The sequence below is a fragment of the Notechis scutatus genome, chromosome 2, assembly GCF_049901735.1.
Source record: "Notechis scutatus isolate UNSWTSFEM ecotype Mainland chromosome 2, rNotScu1.2, whole genome shotgun sequence".
NCBI lineage: Eukaryota > Metazoa > Chordata > Lepidosauria > Squamata > Elapidae > Notechis > Notechis scutatus.
The window spans coordinates 108,068,271-108,087,524 of NC_142010.1; the positions used below are offsets into that span (position 1 = coordinate 108,068,271).

Below are 19,254 nucleotides of genomic sequence, written 5' to 3' on the forward strand. Positions count from 1 at the left end.
CAAGAAGTAGAGCATTGAGGGAAGCTGGATTCACTCTGTGACTGCATGCCTAACTTAACAACCACTGTCATTCACTTATTAGCCATGGTGAAAAAGATAATAAAATGGGCCGTGACTCATTTAACTCAACTGTGGTCATATATCAAAGACTATCCATAGTGAAATTTACTGGGTGAAGTTTCAAGTGCCATAATTTAGAGAATGTCAGCCCTTTGAGATTGGCTAGGTCAAGAAACACACTGCAGGATTCCAGGAATGCTACATTATTGTTGCAGGATATATTAGATGAATCTTGAAAGCACATGAATAATCTCCACTGCCCCCTTTATAAAGAGAACAGGGTCACGGTGGGGTTATTTTGAGCATTTTTGGTCCTTTCTGCTATCCCAGAGCTGAGGAATCAGTTTGTCTCATTTTCTTCTTGAGGTCAGAGCAAAATTCTTTTCCCCCTTCTGTATTTCTTCACCTGTCTTTGAAGAGTTTTCTTCCACATTAAAATGATGGGTAAGGGTTGATTTGCAGGCATTTTTAGTAAATCTTAGTGGGGACAGTATACTCCCCCAAAGTATACTCTCTAGGTATACTAGAGAGGGCAGTATACGCTTGCCAAAGACTGTATTTTTCTTGATTCCTCCCTTTTGATATATGTTTGCTTACTTGGTATACTCAGCTCTGTGCCATACATCCTAACCCAATTGGATTTGTTTTGGGGATAGTTCTTTGTTTAGATGATACTTTGCACATTGATTTGTAGAGTTGGGATGGAGTGGGATGCAAATACTTTTACTACCAGTTCGGTGGGCATGGCTTCTTCCTTTTTGCAAACCCCCGCCCCCTCCGCTCCTTTTTTTTTTTTTGCCTCCTGGGCCCCAGGGAAGCTTCCTGGGAGGCCATTTTTGCTCCCAGGAGGCTTTCCTGAGGCAAAAAAATGGAGTGCAGGGGGGGGCGCACAGCACACACACACACACACACACACACACACACACACACACACCTTTTTGCCTCCTGGGCCTCAGGGAACCTCCTGGGCGAAGCAGCAAGACAGTGTGGGGGATCAGTACAGCTTATTGTTGGGAGGAAAAAAAGAAAGAAATACCAGTTCAGCTGAACCGTTTGCTGTTTTTTTACTACCGGTTCCCCGAACCAGGCCAAATATGTATGTATGTATGTTTGTATATATGTATGTTTATATATATGTGTGTGTGTGTATGTGTATATGTATATGTCACATAGGATGCCTTACACATTATAGCACAGAGTTTGTTGTCACTAATAAACATTTCAGTTCATCAAGTTATAGAGAGAAACATGTTGATTTATGAACAGAAATTTCTCTTCTTATTCTTAACGGTTTAACATGACTACTCTTTACAAGATTTCTACAAGAGGGTAACAGATATGAGCTGTATAACATGCATGCCTGATCATTTTATTGCCTTTCGAGATAAACAGTATTTTAAAATGTGCATAAAAATCATACTTTTCTTCTTCTTTGTTCAAAGTTCAACCATTTATACATTTCACTTATTCTCACACGTACAGTACTGTACTTTCTTGTGTGCTACTCTTTCTGTATTCAGTAACCAAACCTCAGTATAAATATACTCATACAATATACAACAATGTTCCATGCACCTCGGCGTATAGTCATGCTGGCCACAGAAATGTCTTCTGACAACACTGGCTCCCTCAGCTAAGCAGCGGAGATGAACATCACCCCCTAGAGTCAGAAACAATTGGACAGGGGAAACTTTTATCTTTACAATATATTCCATAATTATATTCCATAATTCAAGTCTATCATAAACTTTCTCTAAACCACTAAATGTGTTGTGAACATAATTCTACGCATTCATAGATTTCTGATGACGTGCTAAAGAGCCACAACTTGTTCAGCACATTCTTTGTCTAACATAAAGCCAGATGGTACTTTTTTTCAAAATTCAGTGAGAATTCTGCCACATGGTTTCCTAGGCATGCTTAAGAAACTAATCCTCCTATAGCTTTTGCATTTAGTCTTATTACCTTTCGGTTTGTAAAAGGGAACAATAACATTTTCCCAATCATTGGGCATGCATGCACTTCTCACGCGTGCATATTATATAAGTCACAGAACCACTGCATCACATCCATCAGCTAAAAGTTCTCTAGTTGCATCATCAACAGCTGTGACTGTAACATTTTTCAGTACCCTCACAGTATCTATGACCTCCCCTTCATCATTCTGTTTGTAGTCACAAATGTTTATGGCATTCATTTCTTCGAAATACTGCTTTTTGTTTAGCCCTCTTAGATTTTTTTTTAATCCATTAAAATTGTTCTGCATTTTCTCTGCTTTTTTCAAACTTAACTCTTCCTTGGAAACATTGGTTATATTCTTTGCAGCTCTTTTTATTATATCTCCATACACATTTATCAATCTCTTGGGGTTGTTTTTTTATTCTCCCACATGCATTTTTTTTTTGATGCACTATTACTTCCAGTTTATCATTCCACTAAATCTCTTTGCTCATACTTCCCATTCATTTTATTCTACAAACTTTGTGCCAATCAGCTTATCCATCTTTTCGTTCCTTTTACCCACTTTGTATTTGTTCTGTTGGGAGTGCAATAATTGTATTTTGTTTTGTTTTTCACTTCTCCTTTTAAAAATCTATTCAAGTTGTACAGATACTTCTTTAGCACAGCACATTTTTTCTCCCAATATTTTCCCTTTGAAACTACTTAAATGTGTTTTTTTTTCAGATTCATCTCCCTTGTTGTCTTCATTAATTCTAATAAACCATCAAATACATCATGTTTTAAAATTTATATTCATTTCATTTGCATGTGTACTCATTAATAGACTTATGAATAAGCAAAGTGTTTAGAACAGAGATCTATTTTTAAGTAATCGCTCAGTCGGTTTAACATTATTCATTCTTGAGTCTCTGAATCCCAATCAGCTTTTCTATATTTGTTCATTGCATTCCCATTTATCCATCCCTATTATATAGCAAAAAACTCCATTTTTTATGGATCATGTTTATTCAGTGTACTGTTAAATTTTCTCTCAAATTTACCTCTGATTCTTTTATTATCACCATTCATTGGGGTGTAAGATACCGATATCATTTACTAAGGGATTTGTACACACCCAAATGCATTGGTTCATATAGGTTAGACCAGGGGTTTCCAACCAATGGGCCATGGCTCTGCTACCAGGGCCTGGCCTTTTGGCCACCAGGCCACTTGAGTGGCTGGCCAGTGAGCACACTCCACTTGCACACACACTCCACTTACAGTAGCATCACACAGGCACTATGGAAGAGTCCATAAATACTGACTCATACTAGTGCCCATTGTGGCTTAGGTCAGTTGAGGCTTTCTCATAATGTTTTTACTAAGAAAGAAGAGGTGTAGACTGGTTACCAACTTTGATTTTACCATATCCAGCATTGCCTGCTAACCGTAAAGACAGCTGAGCACACATGTATGCTATATGTACACCAAAGCCGATTTTATGCTAAGCTCACACTATTTTATGCAAGCTAGGTTCTCTACTATAGAAACTATTTTGTAAACCAACATATTATTCTTTGTATTCCATCAATTAGGAGATAGAACTTAAGATTTATGAACAAAAAGCCAATATGCCAGTAAACTCTCAACTTACTCTAGATTTCTTTCAGTTCTAATTAAGTCACCCAAAAATATTGATAGCCTTTATCTGCAGCATTTGGATTTACTCTACTATCGTTAATATAATATTAGTTTTCTTTGAGACATGCAGACCAGCTTGCAGTGCAATATTCAAATTTGGATTGTATTTAGTTCCGTTTAGTTTTCTCTTACACACACAAACACACACACACTTACTTTCTCTTTCAACAGTCATATATTTACTGCATATCAATCTATGTGAGAACAGAAAAGTTCCAAGTGGAACTTTTGAATCCTTTGCTAGTTGCTTTCAATTCATATAACTCATTGCTAATTTGGAAAGATACCATAGTTAACTTCATTGAAGGCTGGAACATTCATCTTCCATCTAAGATCCACTGTGTGTTTTCAGCAAGAGAAGTTTCTATCCCGTGCCCATGCCTGAAAGGAGATAGGAAAAGTTCTGATCATTTATTACTTCCAGAGTGCTTTGCAGTTGACAGTCCAGCACCTTATCAATAACCTTTCTCCCAAAAGGGAAGTTAGATATTGGGTGGGTAGTAGTTCAGTATATAGAGTCTGTTCCTTTAGGATTGGTTGCACTAAAAAGTCTTTTGACTTCTCCACCCACCACACAGTAAAGTTTTATAACCACCAAAAACCAGCTTCCTATCTTCTTCCTGGAAATGTAGGGTTCAAGCTTACATAAGACAGAACTCATATCTCAAAGGATTCTACCTGCTTCCTCGGGATTAATTTTTTCCCTTTCAAACCTTAGCACTTCTGTTTCTGGATTTCTAACTTGGAATGAACACAAGTAATTTTGCCAGCAACCCATCCCAATTCCTGTTCTAGGGCAGGAACAAGCAAGTGATCTGTATAATTAAAATGAAGAGCTAAATATCCATGCATGTAATCTAAATTGAGTATACTGAGGAAATCTTATTTCACTGGCCACTGCCATTAGTCAGCATCCTGGCATCCCCCACCCAGGCTTCCCTTTTGACCCAGCAAGGACTAGAAAGCTGCTTATTGGCAAGAAGTGAAACGCTATCACTGTGTTTACTTTTTGGAATTTCATGCTTTGGGAAAGTCTTTTGCAACCATTTCTGCTTCATGACTTTTCTTGGATGTCTGTGTTTTACATTTGCATATGGATGCCAATAACTATGGCAAAAATGAGAAACAACATGGTTTCTGCCACCATAAGGCAGAAGGTTGATTTCTCCAGTAGGAAGACAACTTGGCTTGTGTCTGTGTGTGTATGTGTCTGTGTGTGTATGTGTATGTATATATGTATATTTGTATGTGTATGTATATCGGGTGTCAAACTCAAGAACGGGGCCAGATCTGGCCTGTGGGGCCATCCTGGAAACAGCAAAGAACCAGCTCACGGTACTTTTGCCAGTGAAAATGGAACTTGGGAGGGCTGTGTGTGACCCTCTCAAGCTCCATTTTTGCTGGCAGATAATTATAGGAGGCTGTCCCAGCTGAAAACAGAACTCGGGAGCCCGTTTTCTCTGGCAGAGTGCTCAGGCCACTACAACACAAGTGATGGCGAGTTGGCCACGCCTATCCCGGCCCTGCCAAGGTCAAACACAACCCTGATGCGGCCCTCAATGAAATCGAGTTTGACACCCTGATGTATATGTATATAATAGTTTTTGATTTTATAAAAGATAAACAAAAAGCAACCCTTTTAAAATAACTCGCATAGACTGCGCGAATCTATCTGCCCCATTTGCACAATGAATGTATGAATTTCTCGTTTAGGGTGACACTACATAATAATGTAGTATCCAATCTGGGTCGGTAACCGGAAACAGAGATTTTTGTCTTCTGAGCTTTCAGACTAGTGCTGGAGGGACTTCTTTCTCCTTGTGTTTACATAGAGTGTCTTACACTGTGCTAGAGAGAAGTTCCATGAGGAGGAGCTCCAGCACGAATCCGAAAGCTCAGAAGATAAATCCTCTGGTCCCGGTGACTGACCCAGATTAAATCCTGCAACATTATCCTGGGACACATATATATTTGCCTTCATTCGTGAATGTAACACGTTAACATGGGAAGAAATGAAGGCTGCAATTGCTAAGGCAGGACTCCAGCATGTTCTTAAAGAGCCAATGATCAGCTTAACCAAGAGCATTTTTTGTCACAAGTGGATGCGTCTTAATATATATTTTCTAGATACCACGGTGATTAATGCTGGAATCAATCGGCATACCCACAGCTTTCTTTATAGATCACAGCAGTTGGGCTGGAAGCCTATCCTAGGTAGCAGAATGCAAATAGGAATTTCACTAACATTTTAGTTATTTATTTTACTGGGGAAATTTATAACCTACCTTCCAGAACATGGTTCTCAGGAGAGAACGCAATTGTTATAATATGAAATACCTGGAAACCACTTGGCAGAATATCTGCTATTCAGTTAATTAAAGCCAAATACAGCTAACTTGGAACTTTAAGCCTGTCAAAGCTTTTAAAAGCATTCTTTGGAAGAGGTAAATGATTTCCAGAAGAAATTGGCTCCATCTTTCTCTGTCTGTGATATGATGGACTGAAGTCAGAACATTTAATTATTTAGATTTTTTTAAATCCTCCTATTATTTTTTTAAATTAATCCAGACAGTAAACATACTTCTCCTCTTTTCCCCACCACAACAATCCTATGGGTGGGTTGAGCAGAGAATGATTGGCCCAAAGTAACCCAGCTGGCTTTCATGTCTAGAACTCATAGTCTCCAGGTTTCAAGCCTGACACCTTAATCGCTAGACTGAAGTGCTTCCTCCCCCCCTCTCTCCCCGGGCTGTTTCTCTCGAGTACATTGTCACCAGGGAGCCTTGGTGACACAGTGGTTCGAGTGCAGTACTGCAGGCCAGTTCTGCTGACTACCAGCTGTTTGCAATTTGGCAGTTCAAGTCCCACCAGGCTCAAGGTTGACTCAGCCATCCATCCTTCCGAGGTGGGTAAAATGAGGACCCAGATTGTTGGGGGCAATATGCTGACTCTGTAAAACTGCTTAGAGAAGGCTGTAAAGCATTATAAAGCGGTATATAAGTCTAAGTGCTATTGTTAATATGCCTGTTTTCCAACCACACTACCTCCCCTGCTTTCTCTTGTATAAAGTGTATCCTAATAGTAGTAGCATTTAGCATTTAGACTTATATACCGCTTCATAGTACTTTACATCCTTTTCTAAGCGGTTTACAGAGTCAGCATATTGCCCCCAACAATCTGGGTCCTCATTTTACCAACCTTGGAAGGATGGAAGGCTGAGTCAACCTTGAGCCAGTGAGAATCGAACTCCCAGCAGTCGGCAGATTTAGCCTGCAATACTACATTCTAACCATTGTGCCACCACGGCTCTAATCTAGTCTAGCAGAACATAACTTAATAGCCTCATGACCTAGTACAGGGGTGTAAAACTCGCATCGTCATGGAGGCATTATGTGATGTATCGGGTCGTTTTTTCCCTTCGCTAAATCGGGTGTGGGCGTGGCCAGCACATGACGCATATGGCCCGCGGGCCGTGAGTTTGACAGCCCTAGCCTAGTAGAACACAGCAATCTTTTCTTCCTTAGTCAAGATTACCAGGTCACTTGCAGAAGCCTTGAAGACTAAGAAAAGAAACAAATAAACCCCAACACAAACAAGAAAGAAAAACAAATGCAGGAATGGGGGGAGCAGCTAAGTGGAATGTATATGTTGTTTTTTTTGTGTGTGAGGGAAGAAGAAACATATATGGGACTTAGATCTGCCATTCACCAGAAACCAAGACCATTGTTTCGAAGAAATTAGCATAACCCTTCTAGCCAGAAGTTAAGCTCTCTTTTCACTAGGACTAGATTACTGCAGACTAAGGATTGGTTTGGGTTTAGGTTTATCAGTTTTCCATATTTTGTTCAACCATATCTGATATATCCAATTCCATTTACATTTGCAAATATTAAAACCATTTTTAAGAATTCCTTTTATATGCAATTGTGTGCATTTCTGTATTTGATTTTTTGAGCAAGGAACCACACTATAAAAGTCACAACACAGACCAAAGAAGAACTGTCTACATTCTATTTTTGCTGGGGTTAGCTTTGCATACATTTTTATATTTGTACAAGCATGTACATATTCACAGAATGCAGATATGTCCTGAGTTACAAGGGGACATGAGAAGCTAAAACTGTATTTGTTTGGTTTCTTTTCTTTCTTTTTTACTCTAAAGTGTTGAGGCCATCCATCGTCCAAGGACTCACTGTTTGATTTCACTTGTTAAATTGCTGCAGTGTGTTAGGCTGAGAGAGTTAGCAGTATATCGCTTCTGATGTGGACAACTTTAAAATGGGATTGAAGACATTTACCAAATAATTGCTGCCAGGATAATTTTTCAATCAAGATAATAATATTTCAGTGTTCTAGGCAGCCTGTCCCTGGGTATCAATTCTTGTTGAACATGAACAACTGCTCTCACACTGGTTGCGGGTTTTCCTTAGGAAACTCCATGTGTATTGAGTTGATGGATCAGAAACAGGAATGGCTGTGTCTGCTTGTTGACTTTACACACACACACACACACAAACATACCCTTTTGAAGTGTTCTATGAGGGAGGGAGCCATTTCTTTTTGACATTTCTGAAGCCAGAAGGTTTCCACTTCCTGGTCTCATTTAAGAAACCTCTTCTCTATCTTGTTTTCAGCCTCCGGCCGCTTGACATTGAGTTCATGAGACGCTTGAGCAAAGTAGTTAACATTGTGCCTGTCATCGCCAAAGCAGACACATTAACCCTGGAGGAGAGGGACGCCTTCAAGCAAAGGGTAAGCAGGATGGGATGGGACAGGACCAGACCCTTCCTAGTTTTTCTGAGTCTCTTCCCACACTATCCCAGGGACCCAGCCCAGTTCTTGGGCCACAGTTCGGAGCAATCTTGACTAATAAGAGGAGGCCTTTATCAATTTCCAAGCACTATATGTGTTTCTCTTGTCTTGCTCTCTCTTCAGAGTGAGAAAATAGACTCAATGGCCCCTTCCATTTTGCAAATCTTGCTGCAGGTGAATTGTTATCATTGCTATGAAAGGACAAACTTACTACATGTGACTCAAGAATAATCTGTAGCTCTTCTCATTGCTTAAGTGTACCACCCACATGCCTGGCCCTGTTTGAAGGGATAAAACTCTGCTCTTATCCTGTTGAAGTTAACCATCCTGACTGTCTTTGTTTGCTTTGTTCTGAGCCTATCATTAATGGTTATATTGTTTAGTGCTGTTAAAGAGCTTCTGATTTGTTTAATTGTTGCATTACCCTTATGAACATGGAAAAAAAAAAGATGGCCTCTGGTTCTACCACAGATGCCAAAAATAACTTGGCTAGTCTTCAGTATTTTGCCCATTGACTTGACAGCCAAAAGGAAGTTACTCCCATTTTGGACCAGCCTACAAATGAATTACAGTTTGTCTGTAATTAAAAGGAAAAAGTTGAATCTTGGGACCAACACTGATGTTTTTGAGCGGATGGCTTAAAAGCCATAGCGTACTATCATCTCAGTGCACAAGAACTGTCTGGAGCTGCTGTAAACAACCTAAATCCAAGAGGCTCTATGAATATTGTGTATTTCTTTCCAGTGTTTGTCTAGTTAACTTTGTCTAGATAATGGTAAATGATAATACTTGACTGGTTGGTGTCATTACTCCAGTTTGTATCTCTTTCTTGGATGGCAGTGTATTCCAACCTCCCAGGTTATTTAAACATTATTTAAATTTCACACCTTAATTTTAGCAAAGTTGCCTTAGTCCATACTTTGAAGGTTCACTGTGGGTGATGTGACCAGATATGAAGGCCAATGCCATTCCTTTTTCTATAGCTCAGTCAATAAGAATCTTTTACTGGTTTAGCTGTCACAGTCTGATTATGTTCAGTGTTTTTTCTTCCTCTTAGATTACAGCAGATCTCCTTGCTAATGGCATAGATGTATATCCCCAGAAACAGTTTGATGAGGATTCTGAAGACCGATTAATAAATGAAAAATTTAGAGTAAGTATGTAAATCTCTTTTAATACACTTTTTGTTTGTGTCCCGTGATTTACAGCAGACGTTCAGGCTCCAAGAATTCTTCTCCATGATATTTAATCGTTTCTGTCTATTAGATTTCTGAATCATTCTTTAAAATCTGCAGGTTAGTTTATTTCCTTATGTTTGATGTAAAACTGATGTTGATTTAAGGGAACTTTCAATTAGGGATGCATTGAAACACACCAAAGTGAGCCTCAGGGAAGATCATAGAAGATATTTTCACAATTTTGGTTGAGAGGATGTCAGCCCTCCAAGGCAGATCAGATTAGCAAATCAATGTCATGTAGATGAGTATGATTGGTATTGTAAAGCTATAATGAATTTCCCCTCTCCCTCTTACCTTTCTTTTATTTTGGGTGCACTAGGGAGGGATTTTTCTAAGATGTTTACTCACATAACATTCTTGACCTGACTTGGTAGAGGTTCTTCCTCCTGTCCTTCATGGCCATTTCCTCTGCCCTCTACATGGGGGGACCATCTAAGTTTTCTTTCAGAAATGTTTTATTGGCTTATTTATTTACACTGACTTTAGGACTACCCCAATCAACTGACTGTGCTGTACAACTTCCCAATATGTAATTGGGATTAAACCGTACAAATAAATATCAAATTAAAAATAACATGTAACTTTAAATTAGGAAATAGATGGTGAACTACTGCAGGTGAAAAAAGACTAATTAATTTATCCACAATGCCTAGTTCTGATTAGCAGTTTTGCTACCATATTGTTAATCCTTGGAAAATAAGTTTTTCTCTGAATTTACCATTTATTATCAGTACTTCACAAAAAAAGCTTAGTTTCTTGAAATAAAACCGCCTTATATTTAATTTGACTCTGAGCTTTTGTTAGTCCTCAGATATAGAACAACTTGTAGAAAGACCGGACCAAACCTAAGTGTCAGGATTCCGGCAGTTTCTCCAATTAAATCATGAGCCTCAAGCCACACTCCCAAAACTAAAAAAGATTTATTTGAAGTTAACATTCTATGTCTGGCATTAACCTGGGCATAGCCAACCCTGAGATACATAATTCACTGTCACCCTTGATCCTGCTTTCCCCCACCCCACCCCACCCCACCCCTCTGGGTGTATCATCCAACGAAAAACATCCATAGCCAAGAGTCATCAATCATGCTCTCCAATTAGATTTTTGTATGGCAGAAGCTTCAGTCATCTAATCAGTCTTTGAAGAAAATATGAATGGAATGTACTTTCGATTCCACACTGCTGCCTGCTCTTTGAACCCACCCCCTTTCTGTTGTCAACTATAAAATGTGTATACAAAATGTTTTATGAGTTGACACTAAGTCTCAAAAATAAAGTGGAAGAGGGGAGGACATAAAATACTTGCTTTAATTGTTTAATACATGCCTTGTTTAGTGCAGTGAAAAGTTGCCAGATTTTTTCACCCTCCATTTTGATCCTAACATTTTACTCTAGGAAATGATTCCATTTGCTGTGGTGGGCAGTGACCAAGAGTACCAGATTAATGGAAGACGAATTCTGGGAAGGAAAACAAAATGGGGCACAATTGAAGGTAAGAATTCCTGTTTATTGTCCATTATTGTGACTTTCGATTTGCTAAAGTAACATCTTCAATGCTCAAAGATGGCAATGTGTGCATCCCTTTTTGCAAGACCGTGTGCTCTGCTGCCCTCTGCTGGGTGGAATAAGAGTCATGTTTTATGGGTAAGGTTGCTCAGTGATTGCTTGAAAAGGGATTAAGAATTGTCAATAATAGGAGAAAACAGCTTTGATTTGTTGCTTCGTCAGAAAGCTCCACTACCTCATGTTTAATTCTATATCTCCACCCAAATTCTCAGCCTTTAGAAGTTGAAGAATTGCAAGATGCAAAAGGGAGATTTCCAGAATCCCAGCCTGGCCCAAAACTGTTGAAGGAAAATGGCTTCATGTCAGTGTTGAAATGAGACAGCATATCCTGAGACTTTCTGAAAGCACAAGAGAAGCTTTCTTGTGATTGATCACTGAGCAGTAGTAGCAGTCTTTGGAGAGTAGAGGAAAGATAGTTGTGGGTTGTAGCTTGGATCCACGTATGTTAGCTGCAAGTGGCAATCATTCTGGGTGCATGTAAACAATTAGAACCATTCTGTTGGCTAGATATTAGCCATTTAAAACCAAGTTATAATATAAAATTTTGCATTCAGGGGAGGACACAATTATGCTGTGAAAGACTCCATAAATACTGCTTTAAAGAGTGAGCAAAATAGCAAGCATGATCATTAAAAGAGCAGTGGCTGCAGTGGTTTCCCAGGGCATTTGGGTGATACCTTCTCTTCCAATCATTTCTCCCTTCTTTATTCTCTCTCCCTCTTTACATTTTATGTGAAGACTTGCCGTGTGATCTTAAGCACACGCAGCAGATTCAACAACCCCAGATTCAGTCTTCCATCACCCCTCTTCCCTCCCCTTCCCCTGTTTCCCTTCTGCTGAATTTTAAATTGCTAACTTTCACGGCAGAGACCCCTCCTTCAGTACGGGGAAGTGCCATGCAGACTATTAGCCAGGCTAATAGTCGGATTTAGTGGGATTTAATTCGTGCCCTGTAGAGATTTTAATATATTAAAACTGTCAGCTGTGGATCCAAATGAGTTGAAGATGATATTTCGGAGTAGCATCCCTTACCTCTCTCATTATTGACAGTAAACATTATTATAGTTATCCCATTTTCTGTAGCAGCTAATACAAACAATGCTGGAATTTCGCCTCACTGAGCGTCAAGCAAAGGAGACAAAGAAAGCATTATCCTTTTTTTTTCTTTTGTACTATGTGTTACGTTATTTTCTTGAATTGGATTGTGATTCTATTATGGCATTATGTACAGTAGAAAGATATATAGGTAATCAACAATTACTTAGCATAATACCAGAGGTGGTATTCAGCAGATTCTGACTAGTTCTGGAGAACCGGTAGTGGAAATTTTGAGTAGTTCAGAGACCCGGCAAATACCACCTCTGACTGGAGATTTTACAGTATCCTTCCCCTGTCACGCCCACCAAGCCATGCCCACAGAACCAGTAGTAAAAAAAATTGAATCCCACCACTGTTAACAACCATTTGAAGTTCCAATGGACCTACCTGGATCCCACACAGTCGCGTGACTGCAGTCTAGGTGCTCGGCAATCCTGACCACATTTTGCAATTATTTTTGCCCCAAATCAGCATTGACTTCCATTTTTCGCCAAAACCGTGTGCATAACAAACCATTGATTTGCTTAACCACCAGTGCAAAAAATACAAAAAATCAGGTTAGTAACATGAGTGACATATTTTATGAGCAATACAAATTACGACCATGATGGGCAGGCTCCATTACAATTGTAACTTGAGGAATATCTATGCTTTAATTCTCCTTGAAGATCATAAATAATCTTCCATCTTCCTTGAAACAGTTTTGAGAGTACAGGATTGAAAAAGTTTGCTAAACATACCTAAGCCCATTTAACTGACCAGGAATGGCAGAAACTTTTCCAACAATTGCTTTTAATACCTTTTGGCATTTCTGTGACAGCATATATTGCTTCTGCTACAAAGTTTGGGTGTTTATTTTTAAAATCCTGTGAAGGAGTCCCAAGTGTTAAAAGTTGAACTGCAAAAAAAAGGATTTCCTGCGTCAGAGGACTGGAATGGACAAGCAACCTAAAGCAAATAAAGTATTTTTTTATTTGAAAAGGGGGGGGGGGAGGAAAGGTATTTTAAGCCTTCTGCTTCCACCCTGTGGCCAGTTCTTGTATCTCATGAAACTAGCGAGGGTGTCGGAAGGCCAAAGTTTGTGATAGAGTGATTTTAGAAACATTTGAGAGGAAGAGCGAGAGGTACAGTCAATCATAAGACAATATAACTGGATCATTATGAAAGAAATCCTTCCAGCTGTTCTAGCATATTAGAATTAGGGAATCGCACTATGCTTAGTGCTGCAGATTCTTTATGAACTGAATGGTGTTTTGAACCCTGTGTTTGCTGTGGAATTTAGCAGGTAAAGAGTATATGCTAATTGTTTGCTCCTTCTTCTGTATTGACAGTTGAGAATACAACACACTGCGAGTTTGCTTACCTGCGAGATCTCCTGATCAGGTTGGTGGCAATTTCCTAAAAGGCAGTTTGGATGCGTCAAGGCAATTTACTTTTCAAACTGGGACTGTGGAGACCATTCCAGAGAGACCCTCCAGTCTGGTTTTGTTCCTACCAAAGTTGGAGATAGTGCATGTAACTCAAGATATGGTAGTGGGATTTGGTTTCACATATGTAGTCTGCCTGTTTCTGTATGTGTTGTCATCCATGACTTATGGCCTGCTACCCAGTGGTTTATTCAATAAAACTTGCTTAAAGGTTTGACTTAAAATATTGGTGTGTTAACAAGTCAAAATGTGCAAAAGGTATCCGACCCCATTTGTCAATTTATTGCAGTCTTACCAATTTTAAGAAACATGAAAATTTAACACATCTAATTTTCGTTTCTCCTGAAAATTCAAAAGATTCAAATGTGCGTATGGTAAAAAGATATGCTTTCTACTATTGTATTATGGATCTTCTTTTACATTCCAGTATAAAATTGGTTTTACCTCGCAACTTTGGACCTGAAGATCTCTCTCTCCTTTTCCTGTATTTTTTAAAAAATATTCTCTTCTCTTTTTCCTAGGACACACATGCAGAACATCAAAGACATTACTAGCAGCATCCATTTTGAAGCCTACAGAGTTAAGCGTTTAAATGAGAGCCAGAACGCACTCTCCAATGGTGTGGTTGACAAGGAAGAACTGGTGGCCAATGAAATGTAATACTCTGTAGTTGCCCCTCTCCCTTCCCTGTTCCGCCCTACTTTCTTTAAAACACGATCCTATGAATCCTTTGCTGGTGCCATTGTCCTTTTCTCTTTGCCAGTGGTATCCAGGCTGCTGATGTTAATTGACCAAATAACAGTGCTTTCCATAATAGACATTGCATCTTGCTCTTTCCCGGTCTCTATGATGTGAAACATCTCTCCTGTCCTTCCTTTTAGGATATAGTAATTAATTGTTCTAGGGACAGCAGCTTCAGGATGTACTCTCAACAGGTGGGACTTTTCTTGAGTTTTGATAGAATGGTGACCACTTTAGCATAGGTTCTTGACCAGGACTGGTCCATGTTGTTTCCTTGGAGCTAAGGAAGAGATTCTCAAACAATTATAGTAATTTGAGTTTCCTGAAACTGAGATGAGCAATGATTGAAATTTTCTTTTTCTGTCAATCGGGAATCAAGAGGTCTTTTTCACAGATTCCTGTGCTATTGAGTATCATTGGCCCAATTATTTGAAATGATTGCTAGTATTGTGCCAATCTAGTAAATATGAAGCATAGCTATGTTAATAAGAAAAGACAGTGCTATGCATTTCTTACTAAATGCTTCTACCATGCAGCTTCTGTTCCCAATTAAGCAATGGCATATCAGAACAACGTTGAAAGGGCAAAATCAGATCTGGACAGGGCAGCTTTTCTTTAGCAAATAGACTGGATGAATGCTCCACAGGATGATTTTCTTCACCATGAGTAGAAGATAATTAAAGAAGACTATTCTTTTCCTGCTTCAGATTGCCTTGGATTAATACAAATCTTTTGCAAGCCACTTGGTTTATCTAGTGCCAAAGTTTATTGTTTTCTAAACCTTGGGAAGAACAGGGAGTTCTTTCTGTTTTATTTCCAGTGTGGGTGGGTAGTTTTTTGTTTTTGCTTTATATATCTTAACTCCATCCATTTCAGATGAGATTTGTTATGACTAGGTATATTTTCAAAGGCATGGTAGAGTGGATAAAAAGATGTATGATGATTGCATGGCACAATTCTACACAGCACTATACATTTCTTACTCCAGCATGCCTGATTTCTTCCTCCTTTTCCCTTAAAATGACAACAATAGTAGAGAGAGCAACAATAGTAGAGTGACTCAATAAAAACTGATGATCTGTTATGGTATAATATGGTGACTCTATTTTAAGAGTAATGCCATCTTTTGGAAACATAGATCATCCTGACTGTAAAAAGGCGCCTTTTAAAAAAATCTTCCTTAGCCCATCTCTGCCTTCATCAGGCCTGAAACCTCAAAACCTGTTGACTTTCTAGAAGTGAAGGGGTTCATCATATGTTTGATTTACACTTCTGTTTAAGCACTTTTGGTGTAAGATTTCCTTTGGTGGAAGTTCATATGCTTTGAAGACCCCAATAATTAATATTGTTGACCTTAGCTCCTTTTCTTCTTCTTCAAAATACTGAAGACATTCTTGAGATCTGGATAGTCTAAACTATCTCAAGTGTTCAGTTTTTGAGTGTAACCTTTATACTTAAAGCTTAAAGCATCCCAGGTATGCATCCGTAGTCATATCATCTGGGATGTTCATCTCAGTCTGAAAAGCCACACCCTGCATTTTTTTTTTCTGGCTTGGCACAATCCAGATTTGTTGGGTTTCAGGCCCCATAACTCCAAATTTTAACCATTAAGTTGAATATCCAATCCATTGCACAGGAAAGACTTTGCAAACATGTGCAAAAGGCTGTGTAAAAATCCTTCACATACTGTATGCTGAAATTTACTGAGAAAGTTCATTTAATGTAGAATTGATTCACATTCTCCAACCAGTCCTTATGCAGTAGAGGGATGTCTATATTCCTAATTGGGGAATTGTTTTCCTTTGAGGAAGCTGACAGGGGCAATTTCTCCATAACAATGAATGTGGGGTGAGAACTGAATGCTAATCTGATCCAGGCTTTAGCCAGTATTTATGTTTAATCAAGAAGTCCATAGGTTATAGCATTATTGTGTTTGAACAGAGGCTCAAAAGAGAAGGACCACATGCTGTTAAGACTCCTAATTGCTCCTTTTTGAAACCAGAAAGCAATACTGCCCTCTTGTGGAACATTCTGGAAAGAACAGCCTGTGTATTGAGTCTTGACTTCCTTCAATATTAAATGCTCTGATTTCCTCTTGCTCATTTGGGCATCCATGTGGCCATTCTTAACAGGCAAAAATGCTTCAGGATAAGGCATCAAATATCAGCTGTAGGGTGCCAGCAGATGAATACATCTTCATACAGGTCTTCTAAGTGTATAAAGTCATCTTCCGCCCAGACCTCTTGTGAGCCATTACTGCCTCCTTCCTGCCCAGGGTAGAAGCTTTTTTCTCCCCTGAATCCAAACTGTCGGGAGATGTGATTCTTGTCTGTTTGTCATTTCTGCCTATGGTGAATATGTCTTCAAATATTCTTTGCTCTGAGGCTGTTACACATTTGATATTGCAAGTCAATCTAAACTACCCTTTTTAAAGTCTAAGTTGTCCCTCCCAAGCCAAAAGAGAAGAAAAATGGAAAAACTTTACTGAGCTGTGTTAAGCTGAGGGAAAAAAAATATTTTTTTTACTTGCTGACTTGCTATATTTTAGCAAAATAAAAATTGTGCATTATCTAAAAATATATATAAATATCTATATTTCAAGTGTTTATGAAACGGATAACTAAGAAACGGAGAAAGTCTCCACATCCCATTTCCATGCATTTCAGTAAAACAAAAATTAAAAGCAGTTGTATCATCATACCATGTTTGCCAGTATTTTTCAGCCAGCAAAAGCAGGACTAAAACAGCTTTCTCCTTTTATATTGTATGTTTGGAGGAGTGTTTACTGAGTAAAACCAAAAAAAGTTCACCCGAATGATTAAAAATGGCCTTTTTGAGAACAGTATGCATTATGAAAAATTTAGTCCTGTTTTGTATAAATAATAGTGTTTAATATGTATTTCCAAAAATAAATGTTTCAAATGGAAATAACCAGATGAGGCTTTTTGGGGTGACGGGGAGGTTGGGCTCAAGGAGTATATATGTAAATCCTTTTTTCTCCCAACACTTCTACATACTGATTAGTTCAGGATGTCCAGCCACAGTATGATAACAGAATAACAAGTTGGAAGGGACCTTTGAAGTCTTCTAGTCCCTGTGCAAGTAGAAGACCCTATACCATTCAAGGAAGGAAGGAAGGAAGACAAAGAAAGGAAAGAAAGACAAAGAAAGAAAAGAAAGAAAAGTCAGCTTTCAAAAGAGAACAGTTAAGAAACTATGTCTCAACTGAAGAGAAAGCTGGAAGTGCTTCATATTTTATATATGGGTACAGAGCATACATTTGAGTAAAATAAAGAATCTTGACTTTCGGGAAGATCAGAAGGAGATTCTCCTCACTGCACAGATATAAATCATCCAACCATTGTTTATTCACTTTACGTTGTATCCAATTCCAATTTAAAGATATCTTTATTCAAGATCAAAGTGCTCTTGAACGATAAGTTGCCAAGCTTGAATTTGAATTCTTTATCCCATGATTCCACAGTTGGCTAACAGACCACAGCTAATCCAAGGTTACAAATCAGATAGGTTCGTAGACCCAACTGAGGTAAATTCAAAAGATAGCCAAACGATAAAGCTACCAAACAGAGCTTTAGCTGTCACAGTAATGTCCTACTCTATTTCTACATATCCTTGTCCTCCACTGGAAAAGTTTAGAAAAGATGTCCAGAATTTTCTTATATGCAACGCTGTAGAATTTTTTTATTTATTTTTTGCTGACTTGAGCTGAACCATTCAAATACGACTCCGGGAATAATCATCAGTAAATGTGTTTATCCCTTCATGTTTAATACAAGCAGCAAAAGATCCTGCGGTACATTTAAAATCTTGACAGTTTTATTGTGGCAAGCTTTTCCCTGAGTTAGCACCCACTATGTCAGCAAAGTAGACTGGTCTGTGAAAGTTTAATGCCACACAGTCAAGTCTTTTATGAAGCCACTTGATTGCTTTTCCAGGAACAAAGTAACTAACTCTCTATAATGTTGCTTTTCAGTTGATGGCATCAAATCCTGCCAAAATAACCTTAATAAGATCAATATAGAAGTTTAAGTCTTTAGTCCTTTAGTTAATACATTTTGACAGCTAGGTTTGTAGACTCACCCTCTAGTGCTAAATATTTGCAGGTCAAGTTAGTGGACTACTGAGCTAAACAGATTTCTTGTGGCTCTATTCTGAATTCCTTGTATTTTCTTAAAGGTTAGCTCTGGTGAGCAACACAGTTATTTTCCCTGTAGGGAAATGTGAACGGCGGAAGCATGGGATAGGTTTTGTAAGGCCTACAGGTAGAATTCTGTTACGGCATGGAATGCAGCCATCTTGAAATTAAAAAAATCTTATCTCTGCTTTCTTCCTACTTCACTTGGTCACAAGCCTTGAGGCCTAAGCCTGCCCACATGAAAGGAAAAAAAATGTTGGTTGCTATAGAATAGCAAAGGCTCTCATATTTTGTCCTTGATATTGAACTGTAAAAATGTTCACTATCATCACTTCAAGGCTGTGTTAGTTGAAATGTTTATGGAGATTTTCAATCACGCAAGGTCATGGTTGACTGAAAGGTGCTTTTTCAAAAGGCAGCTGGACTTTGTTTTTCCTTGAAGACATTTCACTTCTCATCCAAGAAGCTTCTTCAGTTCTGACTGAATGGTAGAGGATGGAAGCAGAGGTGGTATT

The 19,254-nt window shown here is 38.7% G+C and overlaps 1 protein-coding gene across 4 annotated transcripts in view; it reads left to right on the top strand.

The window, feature by feature from the left end:
• Positions 1-17,511, top strand: part of SEPTIN9 (septin 9) — a 282,859-nt gene extending 265,348 nt beyond the window's left edge. For all 4 annotated transcript variants that reach the window (XM_026667548.2, XM_026667551.2, XM_026667550.2 and 1 more), the window contains 5 exons: positions 8,337-8,454; positions 9,572-9,667; positions 11,147-11,243; positions 13,747-13,798; positions 14,364-17,511. In XM_026667548.2, the coding sequence (XP_026523333.1) occupies positions 8,337-8,454; positions 9,572-9,667; positions 11,147-11,243; positions 13,747-13,798; positions 14,364-14,502 (502 nt within the window). In that variant the 3' untranslated portion in view covers positions 14,503-17,511. The remainder of the gene's footprint in view (positions 1-8,336; positions 8,455-9,571; positions 9,668-11,146; positions 11,244-13,746; positions 13,799-14,363) is intronic.
• The last annotated feature ends 1,743 nt before the right edge of the window (positions 17,512-19,254 follow it).